At 44.0% G+C, this 21,332-nt stretch overlaps 1 protein-coding gene across 2 annotated transcripts in view; it reads right to left on the reverse strand.

The window, feature by feature from the left end:
* MCTP2 (multiple C2 and transmembrane domain containing 2) overlaps window positions 1-21,332 on the reverse strand; it is a 260,480-nt gene that overhangs the window by 175,446 nt on the left and 63,702 nt on the right. For both annotated transcript variants that reach the window (XM_070478182.1, XM_070478183.1), the window contains exons 2-4: window positions 20,175-20,707; window positions 2,812-2,874; window positions 1,586-1,694 (exon numbers count right to left, since the gene is read on the reverse strand). In XM_070478182.1, coding sequence (XP_070334283.1) covers window positions 1,586-1,694; window positions 2,812-2,874; window positions 20,175-20,642 — 640 coding nt within the window. In that variant the 5' untranslated portion in view covers window positions 20,643-20,707. The remainder of the gene's footprint in view (window positions 1-1,585; window positions 1,695-2,811; window positions 2,875-20,174; window positions 20,708-21,332) is intronic.

Here is a 21,332-nt window from a genome sequence, read left to right on the forward strand (position 1 = left end):
TTTGTTTTAAAAAACTCCACCCTAAAAGCTGGATGTCAGTTCAGATTGATGGACGAAACCACACTCCTAAATGGGAGCAATAAAAAGAAAGTCACAGCACAAAAAGTTTCAGGGACAGAGGTGAGGCAAGAGGATAGCATGGCAGGAGGACCAGGGATGCTCCAAGCGTCGAGGCAACAGAGGCAGGAAGCAGAAGATGGCCCGAGCAAGTGCCAGCGTGACTGGCTGGCACACACACACAGCAGCGGGGTGGGCCAGCACCGCCCTGTCCCTCTGGGGCCGAGCAGTGACCAGCAGTGACTTGCAAGCAGGAATGGTGAGCATGGGCACGAAGGCAGAGAGGAAGGCCTTCCATGACCGGGGATAACCAGGAGCTGCTGCTAACTGGGAGGGGTGGGAAGGAGCTGGCCTCAACGACTGGCTCTCCCTGTCCAGATGCATGTTCCAATGCTGCTCCGTGAAGACAGGACACGGTACACCAAAACAGCATCTATAGACGGCAACAGGGACACATAAAAAGAGGAGTGGAAAACAAAAAGGATACCCAAGGAAGAAAGCAGCAAGCGGGAGATTTTTAATGTACACTTAATGCTCTCAAAGCTGACCGCAGTAACTTACACATGAAATAAACATGCTGTGTGTGCTAAGTCACTTCCATCATGTCTGACTCTTTGCAACCCGACGGACTATAGCCCACCAGGCTCCTCTGGCCATGGGGCTCTCCACGCAGGAAAAGTGGAGTGGGCTGCCACGCCCTCCTCCAGGGGATCTTCTCAACCCCGGCAGAGATCAAACCCGTGTCTCCTGAGTCTTCTGCACTGCAGGTAGATTCTTTACCACTGAGCCTCCAGGGAAGCCCGAAACAAACATAGACTGTTCTAAAATTTGTTTTTAAAAAGACAACTCAAAAGATGAACAGAGTAGCACAATGCTCATAACAATTAATGAGAAAATGAGTGAGCGGGAAGGCCCAGCTAAGGAATTCTTCCTGGAAAAAAAAAAGTAATGGCAAGAATGAGAAAGAAAAGATAAGAGACAGAGAAGACAGACGGAAGGGTGACCCTTTTCATAGTTGTTCCAAAACAGAGTAGAGAGGAACTGGCAAAGATTGGTTGAGGCTGGCAAAAACCCAAAGAAAGACACAAAACTCTTTAGAACAAAAAGACTGCAGCTTCTAGACAAAATAAATGAAAAAGGACAACAAAGGAAAAATAGATACCTCCTTCTCTAGGAGCTCTTCCTGACCCAGGGGATCGAACCTACATCTCCTACGTTGCAGGTGGATTCTTTACCACTGAGCCACCAGAGAAGCCCCATAAAGCACTTGAAGTGATGTTTTCTTCTACAACTTTATGTGATTATTCATACTTGTTGATTATTATTGATTTAATCAGAGAAAAGGATGGTAAGATTTTATGTGTATCAGTAACTCACGGCAAATACTTGACACCTGGAGAAATTGAGATCGAGAGCTCCAGTCTAGCACCAGCCGTGCTGAGACAGAAAAGGCTGACTCGCAGGGTTGACAGAGGGTAGGGAAGAAGAGGTCCCCAGGTTACCAACGGCACACAGGGCCAGGCCTTACCACAGCGATCCCGGACCACCAGGTTCCGACCTTCCTTCAGGTGGATGGTGAGAAGGTAGGCAAAAGGGCTGGGCAGGTTACTCAAGCCATCGCCAGCTTCCCTGAGACCCTGCACAGATGGAGAGGTAAGTGAAGTCAGTTGTCTTTGGCCCGAGAAACAGAATGTGGGAATGCTTCATTTCAGGAAAAAGGATGCTTGCAATCATGGCAAATCTAGCATACTCCACCCACACCTACATTGATGACATGCTTACCCTGTTCTTTATCTTTCTCCCCAGAGGGAGAAAGTCTATGAGAATTCATGAAAAGAGTTGCACTATTAACTTTTCAAGAAGGAGTATTAATAGATGAGTTGCATGCTGACATATGACATCCCCTTAAACTCACTCATGTCCTGCAGGATCCTTTATCCTACAGCTTCCAGTGGATCACCCAGAGAGGACTCAGCACACAGACGTCCAGCCATGAGGCGGGCTCCACACCTCCACGCTCAGATGTGGGGTGTCTCGTTCCTTTTCTCCCCTCGCCTACCCACTCCCACCAGTTCACGTGTAATAGAAAGATTCTAGTTCACAACGACTCAGATGACAGCCTCCTGATCCATGCCCACTAACACATATCCCTCCCTGGGTGCCCATGGGAGACACGTCCTCTCTGGGGCATATTTTTTTTCACCCCCTGAGCCTCATTATAGTGCTTCCCACACTTAAACACAGTCTCACCTCTCCCAAGTTCCCTTCCCTCTCCAGGAACACATCAACTTCTATAAGCCATTACATCAAATTTGAGTCTGTTTCTGAATATTTCTTAAACGAATCCAATTCAGGTTTTGAAAAGAGCAAAGGTGTGCCTCTCAAAAGAAAACCTACAGATAAAATGATGTGTTGTTCACTTATTTAACTTTCAATTAATCGATCTGTGGCTAAGTCACTCTCAACGGCCTTCTTTTGAAAGTTTCTTGGCCCACATTTCAAAGCACTTCAAAATGGCTTTGTCTCCTGTACCATCTCCCTCATTCTCAAGGCTTTGTATTTTTAGAAGAATCTATTCCACTCTGACAAATCAATAGAAACTGAATTCATCTTTTCCAGCCACAATTTGCAGGGTCTGTCTTTGCGGGTGACTACAGTTCCACATCCTTTAGAAATAAAAAGAGGCAAAGATCCAAACATTTGACAGGAAATATTTATAGTACTTAGTGTTTGTTTTTAAGGAATGTCACTTACAGATTGCTCTTTGAAATGTTGAGATGTCAGGGCAGCATTCAGATCACCACTTCCACAGAGCTTCTGTCAACAAGAAGAAAAAAAGGAATAACAACCCTGCTTTAAAAAAGCCAAAGAATATCCACCCACGAGGATATCCTTTTAACAGGTTTGAAGCTGCCATTTGCATACTCGGTTTCAGATGTGCGGGCTGCCTTCCAGAGCATGTGGTTAGTCTTGGCAGTAAAAGGTTGACTCACTGGAGTCCATGAGGCTACAGCCTTTGCCCTTTTAGTCACTGATCAGCGTGTAGATAAGGCCGATTCTCCTCTCCTGTGGGGCGGCCAGCAGGTCTGTAGTTCATGCTAGGCATCAATGTGCCAGCAGCTTTGTCCCAGAGGAGGTGGCGGGAGCATCAGGGGCCTGCCTGGACCCCGGCCATAAACAAGAAAAGGGCAGAACAGGTACCAGAGACCTAAGCTCATCAGTCAGGTAGGACCCATTTCAAACATGATCACAAAGACCTTCCTCCAACCATAATCTCATGAACAAGAACCAATAAGAAAATGCAGATTTTCAACAAATGATCTCAGATGGGAAGGTGTCTGTATTTCCCAATTTAAATATGCCTCCAATAACCAGGAAATGATGCCACTGGGCAATGAAGTGAGTCTGGCTCAGCAGTAAGTATGGGAAACAGTAGACATCTGCAGTCTTACCAAGTTTTTATGCACAAATGTGAGGTCCCCAGGAGCTCTGGGATTTTATGAAGTTCTGGGCTCGATGTGAGGCTAGATGCCTACATGAAAAGGCACAGAGAGTGGAAGGGAAATGAGCAAAAGGCCTCCCAGCACTTGGGGTGTGTCCCCGCTTGTTGGACACATTAGCTGGGGCTCATTTCCTGTGGGAAAACATGAGATTTCTCCCTCCAAACAAGGCTGAGTAACTCTGAAGTTGTGGGTAAATTTAGACACAGGCAGCAGTCCTGCAGAGATTGCTCAGATGACCCTGAAGCTCTGCAGGGGTGAAGGTGGGGACCGGATGCGCTGTGATCATTGATCCTTGGCACAGCAGACTCAACTCAGAGAGCCTGCCTGGGTGGAAGGCAGACTGCCTTCCAAGACACTGTCTCTCTCTCTCTCTCTCTCTCTCTCTCTCTTCTCTCTCGAGTGGAGCTTAGGCAGCAACAGAGCCTGGATTCTAGAGCAAAAGGGCATTTCTTCAGATGCTAAGAGGGCTGACCAAGGGCTGAAAACAAGTCAGGGCTTTCTGGTCCACCCCCTCAGCACACATTGTCCCCACTAAGTGCTGTGACGAGGCAGGAACGAGCCCCGATCACAAGTCACATGGGACCTCATAAGCCCTCAGCAGTGAGCACGGGGTGCTCCTATAGATGTTTGCACCTGAGTTTCTCTCATCACACCTGCCTCTTTCTCCCAGTCTTAGTCAAATGTCCCTCAACTGTGAATACATTTCATTCAGGACCCAGGGTGATGGCAGGCACTTGGACCTTGCTCTAAGGACCCCAGCACTTCAGTCACTGGAAGCCCCAGCTGTGGAAGGACCACGACCACCCATCTCTCCCAGTGTGGGCTTGATCCCAGCAGTAGACAAGGAAGGGAGCAGCTGGGCCTCTGGTCACCTCCCGTCTGGTTCCCAGTTTGTTAATATCTACTGTGTTACGTGTAAAATGACACCCAGGAGAGGGAGACAGGATAGACTGCGGGCTGCTTTATGAGGACCATCAATATTCCAAACTCAACTCTCTCAAGTTCAGAAAATGTCTCCTCATGCCTTTTACACTACTGCATCCCCCACGGTCATCTTCTGGAAGCTCAAAAATTCCTCCTTTGCCTGATCTGCAAGACCAAAATGGCCCGATCAAGTCTTCATGTGCAGAACCAACAAGTAACATCTGTGTGTGATCACCCCGTCAGTGTCTCCAGTTTCATGAAACGAATCAATGCCCCACTGAATCAATCCTATTTGAAGGCAGTTCTGCAAAACCACTGGTGCTGGGATCAGAATTCCTGTTCAGAGTGAGTGGTTATGGCTCAGTAACAGGGGCCCAGTATCTTCCACATCCAAACAGGAGAGAGGATGTTCCCTAAGAAGCATCACTCCTCAATCAGCACACCTACACACTCTCCCAAGAGAGGCCTCCCTGCGCTTAATGATAACTGATGAAGTGACAACTAACGATAATGCTCATGAAGTGACAAATGAGTCCACATCACCACCATCATTTACATGCTATCAGAAACGATCAAGGGCCTTTCCTTCAGATACACGCTAAGTCTTCCGCTTAGAATAACATGGAAATTAAATGTGAAGAATGACATTAATTCAACATGATGGCTGGTTTTACCCACAGAAAACTCACGGAACTTAAAAGTTATGGTTCCCATGGCCCCTGTAACTGTCACACATTGTATATACACACCAAGGAAGGAAAGTGATCACCATAAAGAAGACAGAAAAGGCTACAGAAGCAAAGGGGGACTGGATTACAGCCGCTGGGGGACATATAACTGAACATTTCCTTACATCCTGCGTGGAGACAAAGGGTTTATTCATTGAGTAGAAACTGCATTATTTGCAGCTTTTTGTAAACCTACTAACAAATTGGTAATTTTTTCATTAAAAAATTACAATTAGTATTTTTCTTGTAGGAATACTTGGCATCTGCCGTCTTGAGATCTTTGTTGTTGTTGTTCTCAACAAGCGTAATCAAGCACTGTAACTTTTCTTTTTAAATTTTACTTTAAAAAAGTTAACACATACTGAAACTGGCTTCTTACGTGTGTGTATAGTATGATGATGTTTTAATACAGGTATGTATTCGTGTAACTACCACCAGTATTAAGACACAGAACAGCTCCTCCCCCCAAAAAGTCCTGCATGTGATGCCACTGTGATCCAGCTGTCCCCTCTCCCTACGCCATGGCAGTCACTGACCTGTTCTCACCCTACAGCTTCATCTTTTTCAGAACATCATACCTGTGCGAACTTTGACACTAGCTAACATTGAAACCTGTATGCAGGTCAGGAAGCAACAGTTAAAAGTGGACATGGAACAACAGACTGGCTCCAAACAGGAAAAGGAGTATGTTAAGGCTGTATATTGTCACCTTGCTTATTTTCCTTATATGCCGAGAACATCATGAGAAATGCTGGGCTGGAAGAAGCACAAGCTGGAATCAAGATTTCTGGGAGAAATATCAATAACCTCAGATAGGCAGATGATACCACCCTTATGGCAGAAAGTGAAGAAGAACTAAAGGGCCTCTTGATGAAAGTGAAAGAGGAGAGTGGAAAAGCTGGCTTAAAGCTCAACATTCAGAAAACTAAGATCATGGCATCTGGTCCCATCACTTCATGGCAAATACATGGGGAAACAGTGGAAACAGTGGCTGGCTTTATTTTTCTGGGCTCCAAAATCACTACAGATGGTGACTGCAGCCATGAAATTAAAAGACGCTTACTCCTTGGAAGGAAAGTTATGACCAACCTAGATAGCATATTAAAAAGCAGAGACATTACTTTGCCAACAAAGGTCCATCTAGTCAAGGCTATGGTTTTTCCAGTGGTCATGTATGGATGTGAGAGTTGGACAATAAAGAAAGCTGAGCGCTGAAGAAATGATGCTTTTGAACTGTGGTGTTGGAGAAGACTCTTGAGAGTCCCTTGGACTGCAAGGAGATCCAGTCAGTCCATCCTAAAGGAGATAAGTCCTGGGTGTTCATTGGAAGGACTGATGTTGAAGCTGAAACTTCAATACTTTGGCCACCTGATGTAAACAGCTGACTCATTGGAAAAGACCCTGATGCTGGGAGGGATTGGGGGCAGGAGGAGAAGGGGACAACAGAGGATGAGATGGCTGGATGGCATCACCGACTTGATGGACATGAGTTTGAGTAAACTCCGGGAGTTTGTGATGGACAGGGAGGCCTGGCGTGCTGCGGTTCATGGGGTCGCAAAGTGTCGGACACGACTGAGCGACTGAACTGAACTGAACATCCTTCACTTAGCACCATGCCTCTGAAATCCATTCAAACTGGCAATTTTTTAAATTGCTGAATGGTATTCCACAATTATGAGTGTACTATAGTTTGTTTATCCATTAAGCACTGGCTTTAACCATTTTAAACAAATGTTTCCAAGGGCATACTCAGGAAAAGACAAATAATCTTGAGTATCATCAGTGATGAAAAGTCCTCATATGACAAAACTCTCTAATTATATACAACACCCAGAAACTCAGCACTAACATGTTGGCAGAAGGCCAGTCATCTCTCACACCACTCTCGCTATCACCTTTCGGGTAATAGAATTTGTGTGTGTTTGCATATGTGCGTGCGTATGTGTATGTTTTCTTTTTTTTAATGACAGCAAATTTACATCAGTATTTCCATTTTATCTTGCTTTAAGGTGTAATTTATGGATATGTAAAACATACAGAACTGCACAACTTATTAAAATGAGGAGATATTGGCATGGATGGGTCAATTGTTTAAAAAAGGAAAAGAAAATCTCCAGTCACAAAGGATCTTAAGAGCAAGACACTGATGTGAAAAAAACCAACATTTTCTTTTGTTTACACTATGTGTGATCTTGTACAAATATCACTTCCCACGTGGCTGTCTGAAAGATCTTACCATGAAGAATACACAGGAAGTCTAATAATAAGCAAAGTAAACAATCACTGACTGTTTAAAACTTTAGTGGAAGAAGATGTAAACCCACATGCAGGAAAGCCAAATAAGAGTAACAGGTTGGCTGAGAAGATCACTTGGATGGTCTCTGGGAAATACTCTATCCAAGGACATGAGTATAGCAAATGATATATATAATACAAATTGAATTAATCACTTAACCCACATCTATTATTGGGTTGCCCAAAAAGTTTGCTTGGGTTTTTCCATAGGATATAATGGGAGGGAGGGGACATAGGAATACCTATGAAAGAACCAAGTTGATATATGGCAGAAACCAACACAACATTGTAATTATCCTTCAATTAAAAATAAATAAAGTAAGAAAAAAAGATTTGATGGAAAAAACCCAAATGACCTGCCAACCCACTATTAAGACTATGGGTACTCAGGACGAGCGTAGTCACAGACACATATACCTACAGGGAGAGGAAGTAGCAAGAAGGGCAGAGGGCAGATGACTAGACAGACCATTCATTACATGATGCTTGAAAATAGTGACGGAAGCCAAACAACTCAGGTGGCAGGCAGAGGTCACAGTCAGAATGCCTGTTCAGAAAAATTCAGATCTACCAAATGGCTTAGTCTATGTGTAGGCAATTTTCATGTAACTTTTCAGGAGGTTATTGGTCATACAATCATGGTATACACATTTACTTTCCCCCACTCCCAAAATTGTTTAAAGTATTATCTAAAACACAAAATATAAGTCAAGTATGTGCATCTGTGTGAATATTCACTGCCTACACCAGCAAATTAAAGCCCAACACTTGTCTTTATAAAGTTTAAACACTGAAACACAGCCCCACCTATCCATTTGTGTATTGCCTACATATATATTTATATACTTTTATGGCTAATTTCATGCTATAACACCAGGGTCAAGTCGCTGCAGCAGAGATAGAGCTATGGTTCCCAAAACTGTACCTATTTTTTTACCTGGCCCTTTACAGAAAAAGTTTGCCAACCTTGGTATAGGGAACTTCGCTTACCACATTCAGTAACATGTGCCCACTGACCTTCCATAATCATTTTCAAGACTGCTAGCAGTAGGTACTTTAAAAATAACAGTGGTCCCCTCTTTACTCTGGTTAGCACTTCATAATCGACAAATGCACACTTAACTATTGACTTCTCATAAGAAGTCCACGGGCTGTCATGAGTAATTTACCAACTTACAAATTGAGAGCCAGAGCTAACAGGCTAGACCGTTGCCAAAGAGAAGCAAGAGAGGTTAAATAGCCCTTCACCTGGTATCTGCTCTTCACCGCACACAACTGCGCCCAGAACTAGGAGAATCCAAAAGCAGAACCCTTCACATGACTTGCACAACAGTCAGCTCTGGCCAGTAGTAGACAAAGCCCTGGAGCCACAAAGACCCAAGTCTGAATCCCATTTCAGCTACTTCCTGGCCGTGTGGCCTTGAAAAGTTTACTTAAAGTTCACGGCCACAGGAGCATCTCTAAAAGGGGCAAAAAAAGAAATCTATTACCCTTACAGGCAGTGAGGAGAAAAATTCATTCCTTCAAAGATACCTACCCAAGTTCCATCTTTGGGCCAGTCACTGTACAAGGCTCTCTGTATAAAGAGTGAGCCCAACAGATGTGGCCCAACAAGAAAACATTTACACAGCACTTAGCAGAGTTCCCTCCACATAACCTCTCAGAGTGCACCAATTTATGGTGCTGAAATTCTATTATTTCTATTACTATGAAGACAGTGGATGTGTTTGGGAAGACTGGAGAAAACAACTCAATGAAGGTGGTCAGTAACCCAAGTCCACCCCTTCAATCCGACCATCCCTTCCCCACCGACACTGTTATGACGGCAGATAGACCATCCAGGTAGGGGCATCCAAAGTGGTGTAGTGATAAAGAATCCGCCTGCAATGCAGAAGATGTAGGAGATGTAGGTTTGATCCCTGGGTCAGGAAGATCCCCTGGAGGAGGAAATAGCAACCCACTCTAGTATGCTTTGTCTCCATCTCTTCATTCTTTCTGGAGTTACTTCTCCACTGATATCCAGGAGCATACTGGGCACCTACTGACCTGGGGAGTTCCTCTTTCAGTGTCCTATCTTTTTGCCTTCTCATACTGTTCATGGGGTTCTCAAGGCAAGAACACTGAAGTGGTTTGCCATTCCCTTCTCCAGTGGTCCACGCCTTGTCAGACCTCTCCACCATGATCCGTCCGTCTCGGGTGTCCCTACACAGCATAGCTTAGCTTCATTGAGTTAAGACAAGGTTGTGGTCCATATGACAAGATTGGTTAGTTTCCTGTGACTGTGGTTTTCAGTCTGTCTGCCCTCTGATGGAGAATAAGAGGCTTATAGAAGCTTCCTGATGGGAGAGACTGAGGGGGAAACTGGGTCGTGTTCTGATGGGCAGGGCTGTGCTCAGTAAATCTTTAATCCAATTTTCTGTTGATGGGTGGAGCTGTGTTCCCTCCCTGTTATTTACCAGTGGACAAACTGGCAGATGTAATGAAGATAAATGGTGACCTCCTTCAAAAGGCACGCACTGCTACACTCAGTGCCCCCAGCCCTGCAGCAGGCCACCACCGACCCACGCCTCTGCAGGAGACTCCTAGACACTCATGGGCTAGTCTGGGTCAGTCTCTTGTGGGGTCATTGCTCCTTTTTCCTGGGTCCTGGTGTGCACAAAGTTCTGCAAGGAGATACAATCAATTCATCCTAAAGGAAATCAGTCCTGAATGTTCACTGGAAGGACTGATGCTCAAGCTGAAACTCCAATACTTTGGCCAGCTGATACGAAGAACTGACTCATCTGAAAAGACCCTGATGCTGGGAAAGATATAAGGCAAGAGGAGAAGGAGATGGCAGAGGATGAGATGGTTGGATGGCATCACCAACTCAATGGACACGAGTTTGAGTAAACTCCAGGAGTTGGTGATGGACAGGGAGGCCTGGCGTGCTGCAGTCCATGGGGTTGCAAAGAGTCGGACACGATTGAGTGACTGAACTGAACCAGTACACTTGCCTGGACAATCCCATGGACAGAGGAGCCTGGCGGCCTGCAGTTCACAGGATGGCAAAGAATCAGACACAATGTAGCAACTAACAGACTCATACATACACGATCAAGGCAGATCTCAGGATGGAGCTGTCTTCCTCTCTTCTCTCAGCTTATTAACTTGTACCTGCTTCCTCCACAACTCCAATCTGAGGCAAACTCACTTATTGCTATTCCCAGTGTCCACAGCAGGCAGAGCAAGCACCACTGCATGCTATTGATCCATCCTGCCCTGCCTGTGAGTGAACACAGCACCCAGCCCACAGGGTACCTTTGCATCTGCTCCTCCAGCATCCCGGGCAGTTGCTATGGTAGCAGAGTCGCCTGGCAGGATGGGAAAGGCCGTGTGCTACATCCTCAGAAGCAACTCTGACACCTCCCACCATCCTCCCGGGTCACGCTGCCTCCCTGCTCTCTCTGACACACACCAGGCACGCCCCTACCTCCCTGGAATCTGCATGCTGTCTCTTCTCTACTCCAGCAATGCTTTTTCTCCCGACACGTGTACAACTTGCTTTCTTACCTCCTCTAGGTCCTGTGTAAACGTTATCTTCTCAGAAGAGATATTTCCTGACCACTGTGTTCAAAATGGTCACACCTCTACCCCAGCACTCCTAAATGCTTCCTTTGCTTTACTCTTCTCCATTTAATCTATCACTTTTTGAATGTATCTGGAGCCCACCACCATCTAAAGTAGGATCTCCAGGAGGAAATACACTGTGGTCTGCTTGGTTGACTGCTGCGTTCCCAGTGTCTCAGGGCAGGGTCAGCACATAGCAGGTGTGGGAAGCAGGGAGGGAAAAAGAAAAAAGGGACAAGCCCATGAAGGACTCTGGGGTACGGCTTACACACTTGTCTTACTGACCTCATTTATGTTGAGCAATGATTTTTGACATAAAACCAAAATAGTAAAGACTATGTAACCCAAGTGTCGAGAAACCGACGCCCTTGTTTAATTCTGCAAGCTGTCGGCTGTTTCCTCTCCTCTGTGGTTTGTCATCTTGCTTCTCTGTGGTCACTAAACTGAAGCTCTGTGGTTGCCATGCAGAGTTTCTGGAACTATCCCAATAAGGTATTCCTCTAAACCACTCAACTCGTCCACATAAGCTTGCACCAAAGTGAGCTGTTTAAAACTCCAACTGTCAAAGTGTTAGGGAAGGAAGAACCCCACTGTAGGGTTACATGGATGGTGGGGCAGGGATGGTATTAATCCTTCCATTCAGGACTACTGCCTACAGACCATGATAATAAGCCATTCCATCACTATAACTTAAAGGGGAATTTAAAAGGGCACAGTGGACACTGAAAAACAAATATCTTCCTTTGACGATCAATTCTTTATTTAGAGCACCAGCTCTGAGTTCTGCTGAACTGCAGATCTACATTTCTGTAAACTCCACAAGGGCTTTAGATTCAAACAATCCTGGATTTAGTTCCTGGCTCTGACACTTACTAGCTGGATATTAGGCAAGTCTTTCAACCTCTTTGGCCCTCGACTTCATGCTGAAAAGGTAGCGATAAAAATAATAACAGTAATAAATACAACCATAATCTTAGCAGTGAGTCCTCGCTGGGCACTTGTGATTGCCACATACTGGGCTATGAGCATTCTATTTTTCTAGCGTCATAAACAACCACCTTAACTACTTCGCTTTATTCCCCACCTATCTGAGTCTTAACCTCAAAACACATCCGCCTCAGGCCTTTCTGGCCACATACTCAGAGCAATCACCCTGCTCCCCTTTCACCTCAAATAGCTGGTTATCTCACACTGCCTAGAGACTGCCTCAGAGTGCTGGTCACTGTTTCCAGTAATCGGGTCTCGTCTCAACTCATCATCAACACCAAGAACAAGAACCAGAGGTGGTTCTGTATTTTCTAAATTCTTAACCGTGAAAAAATACCTTGTAAAATATCTACTGGAGGGAATGTTGACAGGAGAAGAAGCAAGAGAAAACAGCAAGATAAAAAGAAGAAAAAAAAAAGTAACTCTCCCTTTGAGTCCCCCTAATTTTATCTTCTTCCTATCAAAGGAGACATTTGGGAATTCCTTCAGAACTCCCACTCAGGGTCTCCATGGATCAGTATTTCCCCTAAGCAAGCTGAATTTCTATGGCCCCCCAGCACATAGCAGTCAACTTCAGACACAAAATGAATCAATATATTTTACATAAGTTAGGTTTGCAGAAAGACTGGGAGAAAAGGAAGAAGACATCATCTCTGCTCTTCCAATCTAACAAGACAGACTGACTTCTACACAGCTGGCTGAACACACAGAGGTGCTGGCAGTGCGGGGCAACAGCAAGAGATGCCCTTTTAGCATCCAGAGCCCGGAGTCATGGTGATGAGAGCAATGGGAAAGAAACTGCAGGACCACTTTCATCCCTCAGAGGGGACATACATAGTCACCTATAGGAGACAATCTGGTTACCAGGCAACCAGTGAGAAAAGTACAACTAATAAAATATCAATCATTTGAGGGACAAGTCTCGCATGAAAGTATAGTAAAATGACCTGCTCGTTTGAACCCTGTAGAGAGGAGAGGAAGGCTATCCCATAGGACGTTAAGAATCTTGGCTTCATTAGCAAATGAGACAAATCCCAGTGCAGGCCTCAGGCCACAGATGTTCCATCCCTCACCTGCTTGGGAAAGTTACCCATGAAATAAGTTACACCTAGGATACTGGCAATTGTTAACTTTCTTGTAAACCGGGAGTGTTACAGGCCAACCCCTACCTTCCTCCTCATTTCCCACCCATTTCATAAAAGCAGTAGAATGCTGTCTGCTACTCATTAGAGGAAACAGATAAACCAGATCTGAGACAAGGACTGCTGTTGTTCAATCGCTCAGTTGTGTCTGACTCTTTGCAACCCCATGGACTGCAGCACGCCAGGCTTCCCTGTCCTGCACTATCTCCCAGAGTTTGCGCAAACTCATGGCCATTCAGTCAGTGATGGCATACAACCATCTCATACTCTGTCACCCCCTTCTCCTGCTGTCAATCTTTCCCAGTATCAGGGTCTTTTCCAATGAGTCAGCTTTTCCCATTAGGTGGCCAAAGCACTGGAGCTTCAGTTTCAGCATCAGCCCTTCCAATGAATATTCAGGGTTCATTTCCTTTAGGATTGACTGGCTTGATCTCCTTGCAGTCCAAGGGACTCTCAAGAGCCTTTTCCAACACCAGTTCACAAGCATCCATTCTTCAGTGCTCAGCCTTTTGTATTGTCCAGCTCTCACACCCATACATAACTACTGGGAAAACCATAGCTTTGACTATATGGACCTCTGTAGGAAATGTCTCTGCTTTTTAATATGCTATCGGGGTTTGTCATTGCTTTTCTTCCAAGAAGCAAGTGTCTTTTAATTTCATGGATACAGTCACCATCCACAGTGATTTTGGAATCCAAGACCATAAAGCTGTCACTGTTTTCATTCTTTCCCCATCTATCTGGCATGAAGTGAGGAAACTGGAAGCCATGATCTTCATTTTTGGAATGTTGAATTTTAATCCAGCTTCTTCACTCTCCTCTTCCATCTTCTTCAAGAGGCTCTTGAATTCCTCTTAATTTCTGCCATAAGGGCGGTGTCATCTCTATATCTGAGGTTACTGATATTCCTCCCCACAACCTTGATCCCAGCTTGTGCTTCATCCAGCCTAGCATTTCACATGAGGTACCCTGCATGTTAAGTTAAATAAGCAGGGTGACAATATACAGCCTTGATACATCCCCCCTCCCAATTTGGAACCAATCTGTTTTTACATGTCCAATTTTAACTGTTGCTTCTTGACCTGCATGCAGGTTTCTCAGGAGCAAGGTAAGGCGGTCTGGTATTTCCATCTCTTTAAGAATTTTCTACAGTTTGTTGTGGTCTACACAGTCAAAGGCATTAGCGTAGTCAATGAAGCTGAAGTAGATGTTTCTCCGGAATTCTCTAGCTTTTTCTATGATCCAGTGGATGTTGGCAATTTGATCTCTGGTTCCTCTGCCTTTTCTAAATCCAGCTTGTACATCTGGAAGCTCTTGGTTCACATACAATTGAAGCCTAGCTTGGATTTTTAGCATTACTTTGCTAGTGTGTGAGATGAGTGCAATTGTGTGGTAGTTTGAACATTTCATGGGATTGTCCTTCTTTGGGACTGGAATGAAAACTGAACTTTTCCAGTCCTGTGGCCACTGCTGAGTTTTCCAAATTTGCTGGTACATTGAGTACAGTACTTTCACAGCATCATCTCTTAGGATTTGAAATCGCTTAGCTGGAATTCCTCACCTCCACTAGCTTTGTTCAAAGTCATGTTTCTTAAGGTCCACTTGATTTCACGCTCCAGGATGTCTGGCTCTAGGTGAGTGATCACACCATCATGGTTATCCAGGCCATTAAGGTCTTTTCTGTACAGTCCTGTGTATTCTTGCCACTGCTTCTTAACATTTTCTGTTAGGGCCATAGCATTTCCATCCTTTATTTTGCCCATCTTTGCATGAAATGCTCCCTCACGGATGACAGGAATTCAGCAGGACTCCCATTCATTTAAAAAGTACGGAAGGGCAGACTTGTGGCTGCCAAGGGTGAGTGCGTGGGGAAGGGAAGGAATGGGAGGTTGTGGTTAGGAGATGCAAGTTTTTATATACAGAATGGATCAAAACAAGGTCCAACTGTATGGCACAAAGAGCTGTTTCAATATCCTGTAACAAGTCATAATGGAAGAGTATTTAAAAAAAAGAATGTATATAAATATATACACACACGTATATATAACTGAATCATTCTGTTGTACAGCAAAAATTAACACAACAGTGTAAATCAACTATATTTCAACAAAAAAATTTAATTCATTGATAACAAATTCAGATTTTAAATGAGTATTGAACTTGGGCTCTACACCTTTCTAAATCTCTCTATATTTTCAGTCAAAACTATATAAAAAGGGTTGACCATATGATTAGTTTTTTTTTTTTCCAACAAAACTCCAAAAATTCTGACTTTAACATTTTTTTTTAATTGGAGGTAACTGATTTGCAACGCTGTGTTGGCTTCTGCTGTAGAACAACATGAATCAGTCAGAAGTATACGTATATTCCCTCCTTCCTGGGGCTCCGTACCACCCTCCCAGGTCATTACAAAGCAGCAGGCTGAGCTCCCTGCGTTACCCAGCAACTCTCCCAACACGAGGCCTGCACAAGCCACTGGACTAGCCTAACCCACTAAGGGCAGGGACCAGACACAAGACCTGCGACCCTACAGCCCGGGGAAGGGAGACCTCAAACACAGTCAGTCAGACAAAATGAAATGACAAAAATATTGTGCAGATGAAGGAATAAGGTAAAAGCCCACAAGACCCAATAAATGAAGAGAAAACAGGCAAACTATCTGTAAAAGAATTCAGAGTTAAAACAGTAAAGATGACCCAAAATCTCGAGATAGAATACAGAAATGCAGCAATCACTTAATATATTTAACAAGGACCTAGAAAAAATAAACAGGCAGTGATGAACAGCGAAATTTCTGAAATTAAAAATACTCTGGAAGGAATCAATAGCAGAATAACTGAGGCAGAACAGATAAACGAGCTGGAAGGTAGAATGGTGGCGATGACTAGCAAAGAGCAGAATAAAGAAAAGCAAATGAAAATAATTGAAGACTGTCTTGGAGACCTCTGGGGAAACATTAAAAGCATTAACATTCAAATTATAGGGGTTCCAGGAGACAAAAAAGTCAAAGAGTCTCAGATAATATTTGAAGAGACTATAGTGAAAAACTTCCCTAACATGAAAAAGAAATAGTCAATCAAGTCCAAAAAAGCACAGAATCCCTTAAAGGATAAAAACCCAAGGAGAAACATGCCAAAACACATATTAATCAAACTAACAAACTAAATACAAAGAAAATATATTAAAAGCAGCAAGGAGGGAAGATGAATCCCTTATATCATTAAATAAAATTTGGGATAAAATGAAAAAAAAAAAGCAGCAAGGGGAAAGCAATAAGTAACATACAAGGGAATTCCCACAAGGTTAACAGCTAATCTTTCAGCAGAAACTCTAAAGGCCAGAAGGGAATGGCAGGATATATCTAAAGTAATGAAAGGTAAAAACCTAACAAGAAAGATTACTCTACCCAGAAGGAACCTCATTCAAAATCGAGAGTGAGTGAAATTGCCCAGTCGAGTCTGACTCTTTGCAACCCCATGGACTGTAGCCCACCAGGCTCCTCCGTCCATAGAATTTTCCAGGCAAGAATACTGGAGTGGGTTGCCATTTCCTTCTCCAGGGGATCTTCCCATTCAAAATTGAGTGAGAAATCAAAAGCTTTACAGATAAGGAAAAATTAAGGGAATTCAGCATCATCAAACCAGCTTTACAACAAATGCTAAAGGGACTTCTCTAGAAAGGAAACACAGAGAAGGAAAAGACCTACAAAAACAAATCCAAAACAATTAATAAAATGCCAAAAGGAATATATATACACCGATAATTACTTTAAATATAAATGGATTAAATGCTCCAACTAAAAGACAAAGACAGTCTGAATGGTTACAGAAAGAATCATATATACGCTGTCTACAAGAGACACATCTCAGATGTAGGGACATATACAGACTGAAAACGAGGGGATGGAAAAGACACTGTATGCAAATAGAAATCAAAAGAAAGCTGGAAGAGCAATTACCACATCAGACAAAACAGACTTAAAAAGGAACATTATAAGAGACAAGGAAGGACACTAATGATCGAAGGGTCAAGCCAAGAAGACACGACTTTAAACCATAAAATGAAAAGAACTTGAAGAGAAAACACTAAAAGGAGCCCTATGAACCTGAATGGCATATACCACCATCACCGATCTCGCTATTAAAAAAACACAGAACACCACCACTGAGCACATACCAGGGGCCAGGCATGGAGCTGGGCCCTGAGAAAACCAAAACGAGTTAGCCAAGCCTCCTCCAGTCACGCCCACCTCCAGTTAACAGAGCCTAGTGCAAAACGCTAGCAAGGGAGGGGCTCACTTCTGCACCATGGGATAAACTGCAACCTCAGGTAGTGGGAGACACCCACAGGATACAGGGGAGGCTGGCCGAGTAGGTGAGGACTGCGGCTGACCACAAGTGATCCTACAGGTCTGAGGAGCTGCAGCCCAGTCTCTCCATCCTCTGCAAACAGCTCACCACACTGACGAATGACAACGAGTGGCCACAGAAGGAAGATACAGCCTTAGTCTATGTCAATTATGCTTAGGGCAGGAAAAGACAGGCAGAAGATTCTTTCTCAAGCAAGAAGTTTTTGTTGTTGAACAGTTTAAGTAACTGTTAAGCCAACAGTTACTGCTGTTTGCTTAATGGCTGAGTTTCATCAGATTACCCGAATTACCTACTCTTAAAAAAACTGTACCATCCAGGCTTTTTTGCATTCATGGTAAAAGATAAAATAACCACTACCAACCACCCATCTGCAATCCATCCATTCTCCATCACATCACTGACCAGCCCTCAGTACAGCCTGCTGCAGACACACATCACACACACCACATCAGAAAGCTCCCCAAGCCTTCACTGCAAGCGGAGCAGAATGCTTCCCACCTTTGGTCTCCCCCATCCACACTGGGGCTTCCCCGGTGGCTCAGCTGGTAAACAATCCCCCTGCAAAGCAGGAGACCTGGATTTGATCCCGGGGTCAAGAAGATCCCCTGGAGAATGAAATGACAACCCACTCCAGTATTCTTGCCTGGAGAATTCCATGGACTGAGGAGCCTGGCAGGCAACAGTCCATGGGGTCACAGAGTCAAGACACGACTGAGTGACTCAACCACCACCACCCACTCTTCAGGCCTGTGTCTGTCATATTTCCTTACCTGTCAAATCCTACTCATCCTCTGTGCCAGCCTGCACACTGCCTCCCAGAGGACACGTCCCTGGATCTCCCCATTTGATCTCGGCTCACTGAGCTGCCAGGACAAAGGCTTGGATGCACACTCAGTCCTGATGCTTGTCACCGTTTATGCTACACTTAATGCTGGGCAAAGCTATGTCCCAATGGACCAAAACCTGAAGGCAGGGTTATGTTCTGATCCATCTCTTCTTTACAACAGACCCTCTGTGGTGCCCCAGATAGCGCGTGCGTGCTAGGTTGATTCAGTATGTCCAATTCTTGGTGACTCTATGGTTTGTAGCTTGCCAGGCTCCTCTGTCCATGGGATTGATAGAGTAGGCACTAAATATGTATAGTCAGTGAAACAGTTTAACAGCACTAACTTTTAAAACAACTTATTCTAATTTGAGTTTGTTAGACTATCAAGGCCAAGGAACCCACCTATTTTTTCCTGGTCAGTTAATAAATAGCAAGAAGATAAGATTAACCTGAGTATATAACTTAACATCTTACTTCCTTCATACTGAACTATGAATAATGAATTATGTTTAATAACTCAATTTATATTTTAATTAGTGGAAACATTTCAAATTCACAAATTTGAAATACTACACAAATACACAAATGCTACAAATAATAGTAAAAAAAAAAATCACAAAATTTTTACAAAAAGGACTTCATAAATGTTAATGGCAATGAAACAAATAGGTGTCATTTAATGGTTAATGGTATCCTAACTGGTAATGCTTTCCAAAAGATAAGGCCTTCAAATATCTACAATCCCATCCTCCAATGAAATGCAAACATATGGAATAATTAACAGGCTTTGGTTCTAAAAATAAAATAAAAAATCCTAGTTGAATAACCAGTTTTCTACACAATTAGAATACTAATCTCAAATATAGAAAAATTAAGCCATTACCTGAACACTGAAACCTACTTCATGTGCCATTAATGGAAGACATTTTTAAAAAACTGATCAAACTGATTATCCAAATCATAGCTTGGTAACCTCATAACTACATTTAAATTAAATTCATCCTAGAAATGTAGTATTTGTCTCATAATTATATTTGGTTATTTTATCTTAAAGAAATAATAAGGCTTTATAAAAATTTCAGAATGGATAAAATTTTGTTTCCTTCAGTGTTTGGCTTTTGTTTTAGATATTTGGTATTTATTCATTTATTTATTTGAGTTTGTTGGTCTGAGCTGCACCATGCAGGATCTTCTAACTTCACCATGCAAACGCTAAGTTGCAGCGTGTGGGATCTAGTTCCCTGACAAGGGGTCGAGCCCAGGCCCCCGCACTGGGAGCACAGAGTCTCTGACAGTCAAAGGGAGATACATATATTCCTACATTTTTTAGGAATGGGAATGTGCACGTTTGTCTGTGGGTAGGACCGGGCAATGGTGGAGACAGAGAGACAGAACCAGACATAGATTTCAGCAAAAAGTTAAAGGAAAAGTTACGCTCTTGATTTCTTTGCCAGGAGATGGAAAAATGAAAACACATCCAATGGGGCTTTTAATGCCTTAAAGTGTCCTAGGAAGGTCATTTGTAATACCTTAAGATACACAGAGGTCAACCCCCAAACGAAGGGGAACACTGGGTACAATCAATATTACCTTCATTTAAATGGTTGTAAATGACATCCTCTCTGTTCAAACTAACCACAAAAATAAATCCCAATCAAAATTTCCAAGGGCACTGAATGCACTTAGAAAGAATAAAAATAGAAAAATGGGAACGCGCCCAGGCCGGGCCTCACCTCTGGCCCTTCGGGGGCATCCTCTCCAGGGGGCGTTTTCTGGAGCAGACCCAAGGAGCCGTTGCTGGAAGCCCTCCTGTCCTCGGTGGGAGAGGTGAAGGGCTCCTCGGGGTCTGTTTCCCCGACTTGGAAGGGGCCGACTTCTTCCTGACTCCAATCCAGTTCTTCTTCGGACTGCTTCAAAGAGCTACTGCTGCTCTTGGGGACGATGCCGGCGGTCGACAGGCTGCTGGGCACCGAGGTATAGGATGACTGGGGGCCGGAGTAAGGCCGCCCCGCGGGGGCCAGGGCCTCAGCCTCCAGGAGGTCCGGGACAGACAGGCTCAGGCGGCGGTCCAGATGATGCTGGGCCCGTAAGTCCAGGGCTTTGCTTGAGGTCTTCTTCACCTTCCTCTTGCTCAGGTTGACCAACAAAGGCCTGGTCCGCTGTTTAAATGAGCCCCAGACAGACGGTTTATCAAGGTCCATGGCTGCATGAAGCACAGGAGTCTCTCTGGGGAAGAAGACGTCTCTACGGGACACTTCAGTGACTCCTAGGAAACAGAAGACACGGAGGAAGGATATGAAGCTTCTCTGCACTGTCAGGGCACATCAATGTGGGAAATGTGACTCAAGGAACCTTACCCTTCCCAATAACTGATCAAGACCAAAACATCTAATCAGTAACATCTACAAAAAAATAATTGGTAACATCTATCCTGGTGGCTCAGAGGGTAAAGCATCTGCCTGTAATGTGGGAGACCCAGGTTCGATCCCTGGGTTGGGAAGATCCCCTGGAGGAGGGCATGGCAACCCACTTCAGTATTCTTGCCTGGAGAATCCCATGGACAGAGGAGCCTGGTGGGCTACAGTCCATGGGGTCTCAAAGAGTTGGGCATGGCTGAGCGACTTCACTTCACTTCACAAATATCAGGAAAAACATTTTTAAGGAACTGAATCTTCGTGATCTCTTTAATTGGAGTAGTTACAGAAAAGTTACAGCAATAAATGAATGAAACTATAAGGTTGACGCACACAAAACAAGTTTTCGTAAAAGGGCTGCTTTCTGAGTCTGACTTATTTCACTCCAGATTCATCTATCTTGCTGCAAATGGCAGCATTTCCTTCTTTTTATGACTCAATAACTATCCCATTGTATATGCATGTATACCACATTTT

The sequence above is a fragment of the Odocoileus virginianus genome, chromosome 16, assembly GCF_023699985.2.
Source record: "Odocoileus virginianus isolate 20LAN1187 ecotype Illinois chromosome 16, Ovbor_1.2, whole genome shotgun sequence".
Taxonomy (NCBI): Eukaryota; Metazoa; Chordata; class Mammalia; order Artiodactyla; family Cervidae; genus Odocoileus; species Odocoileus virginianus.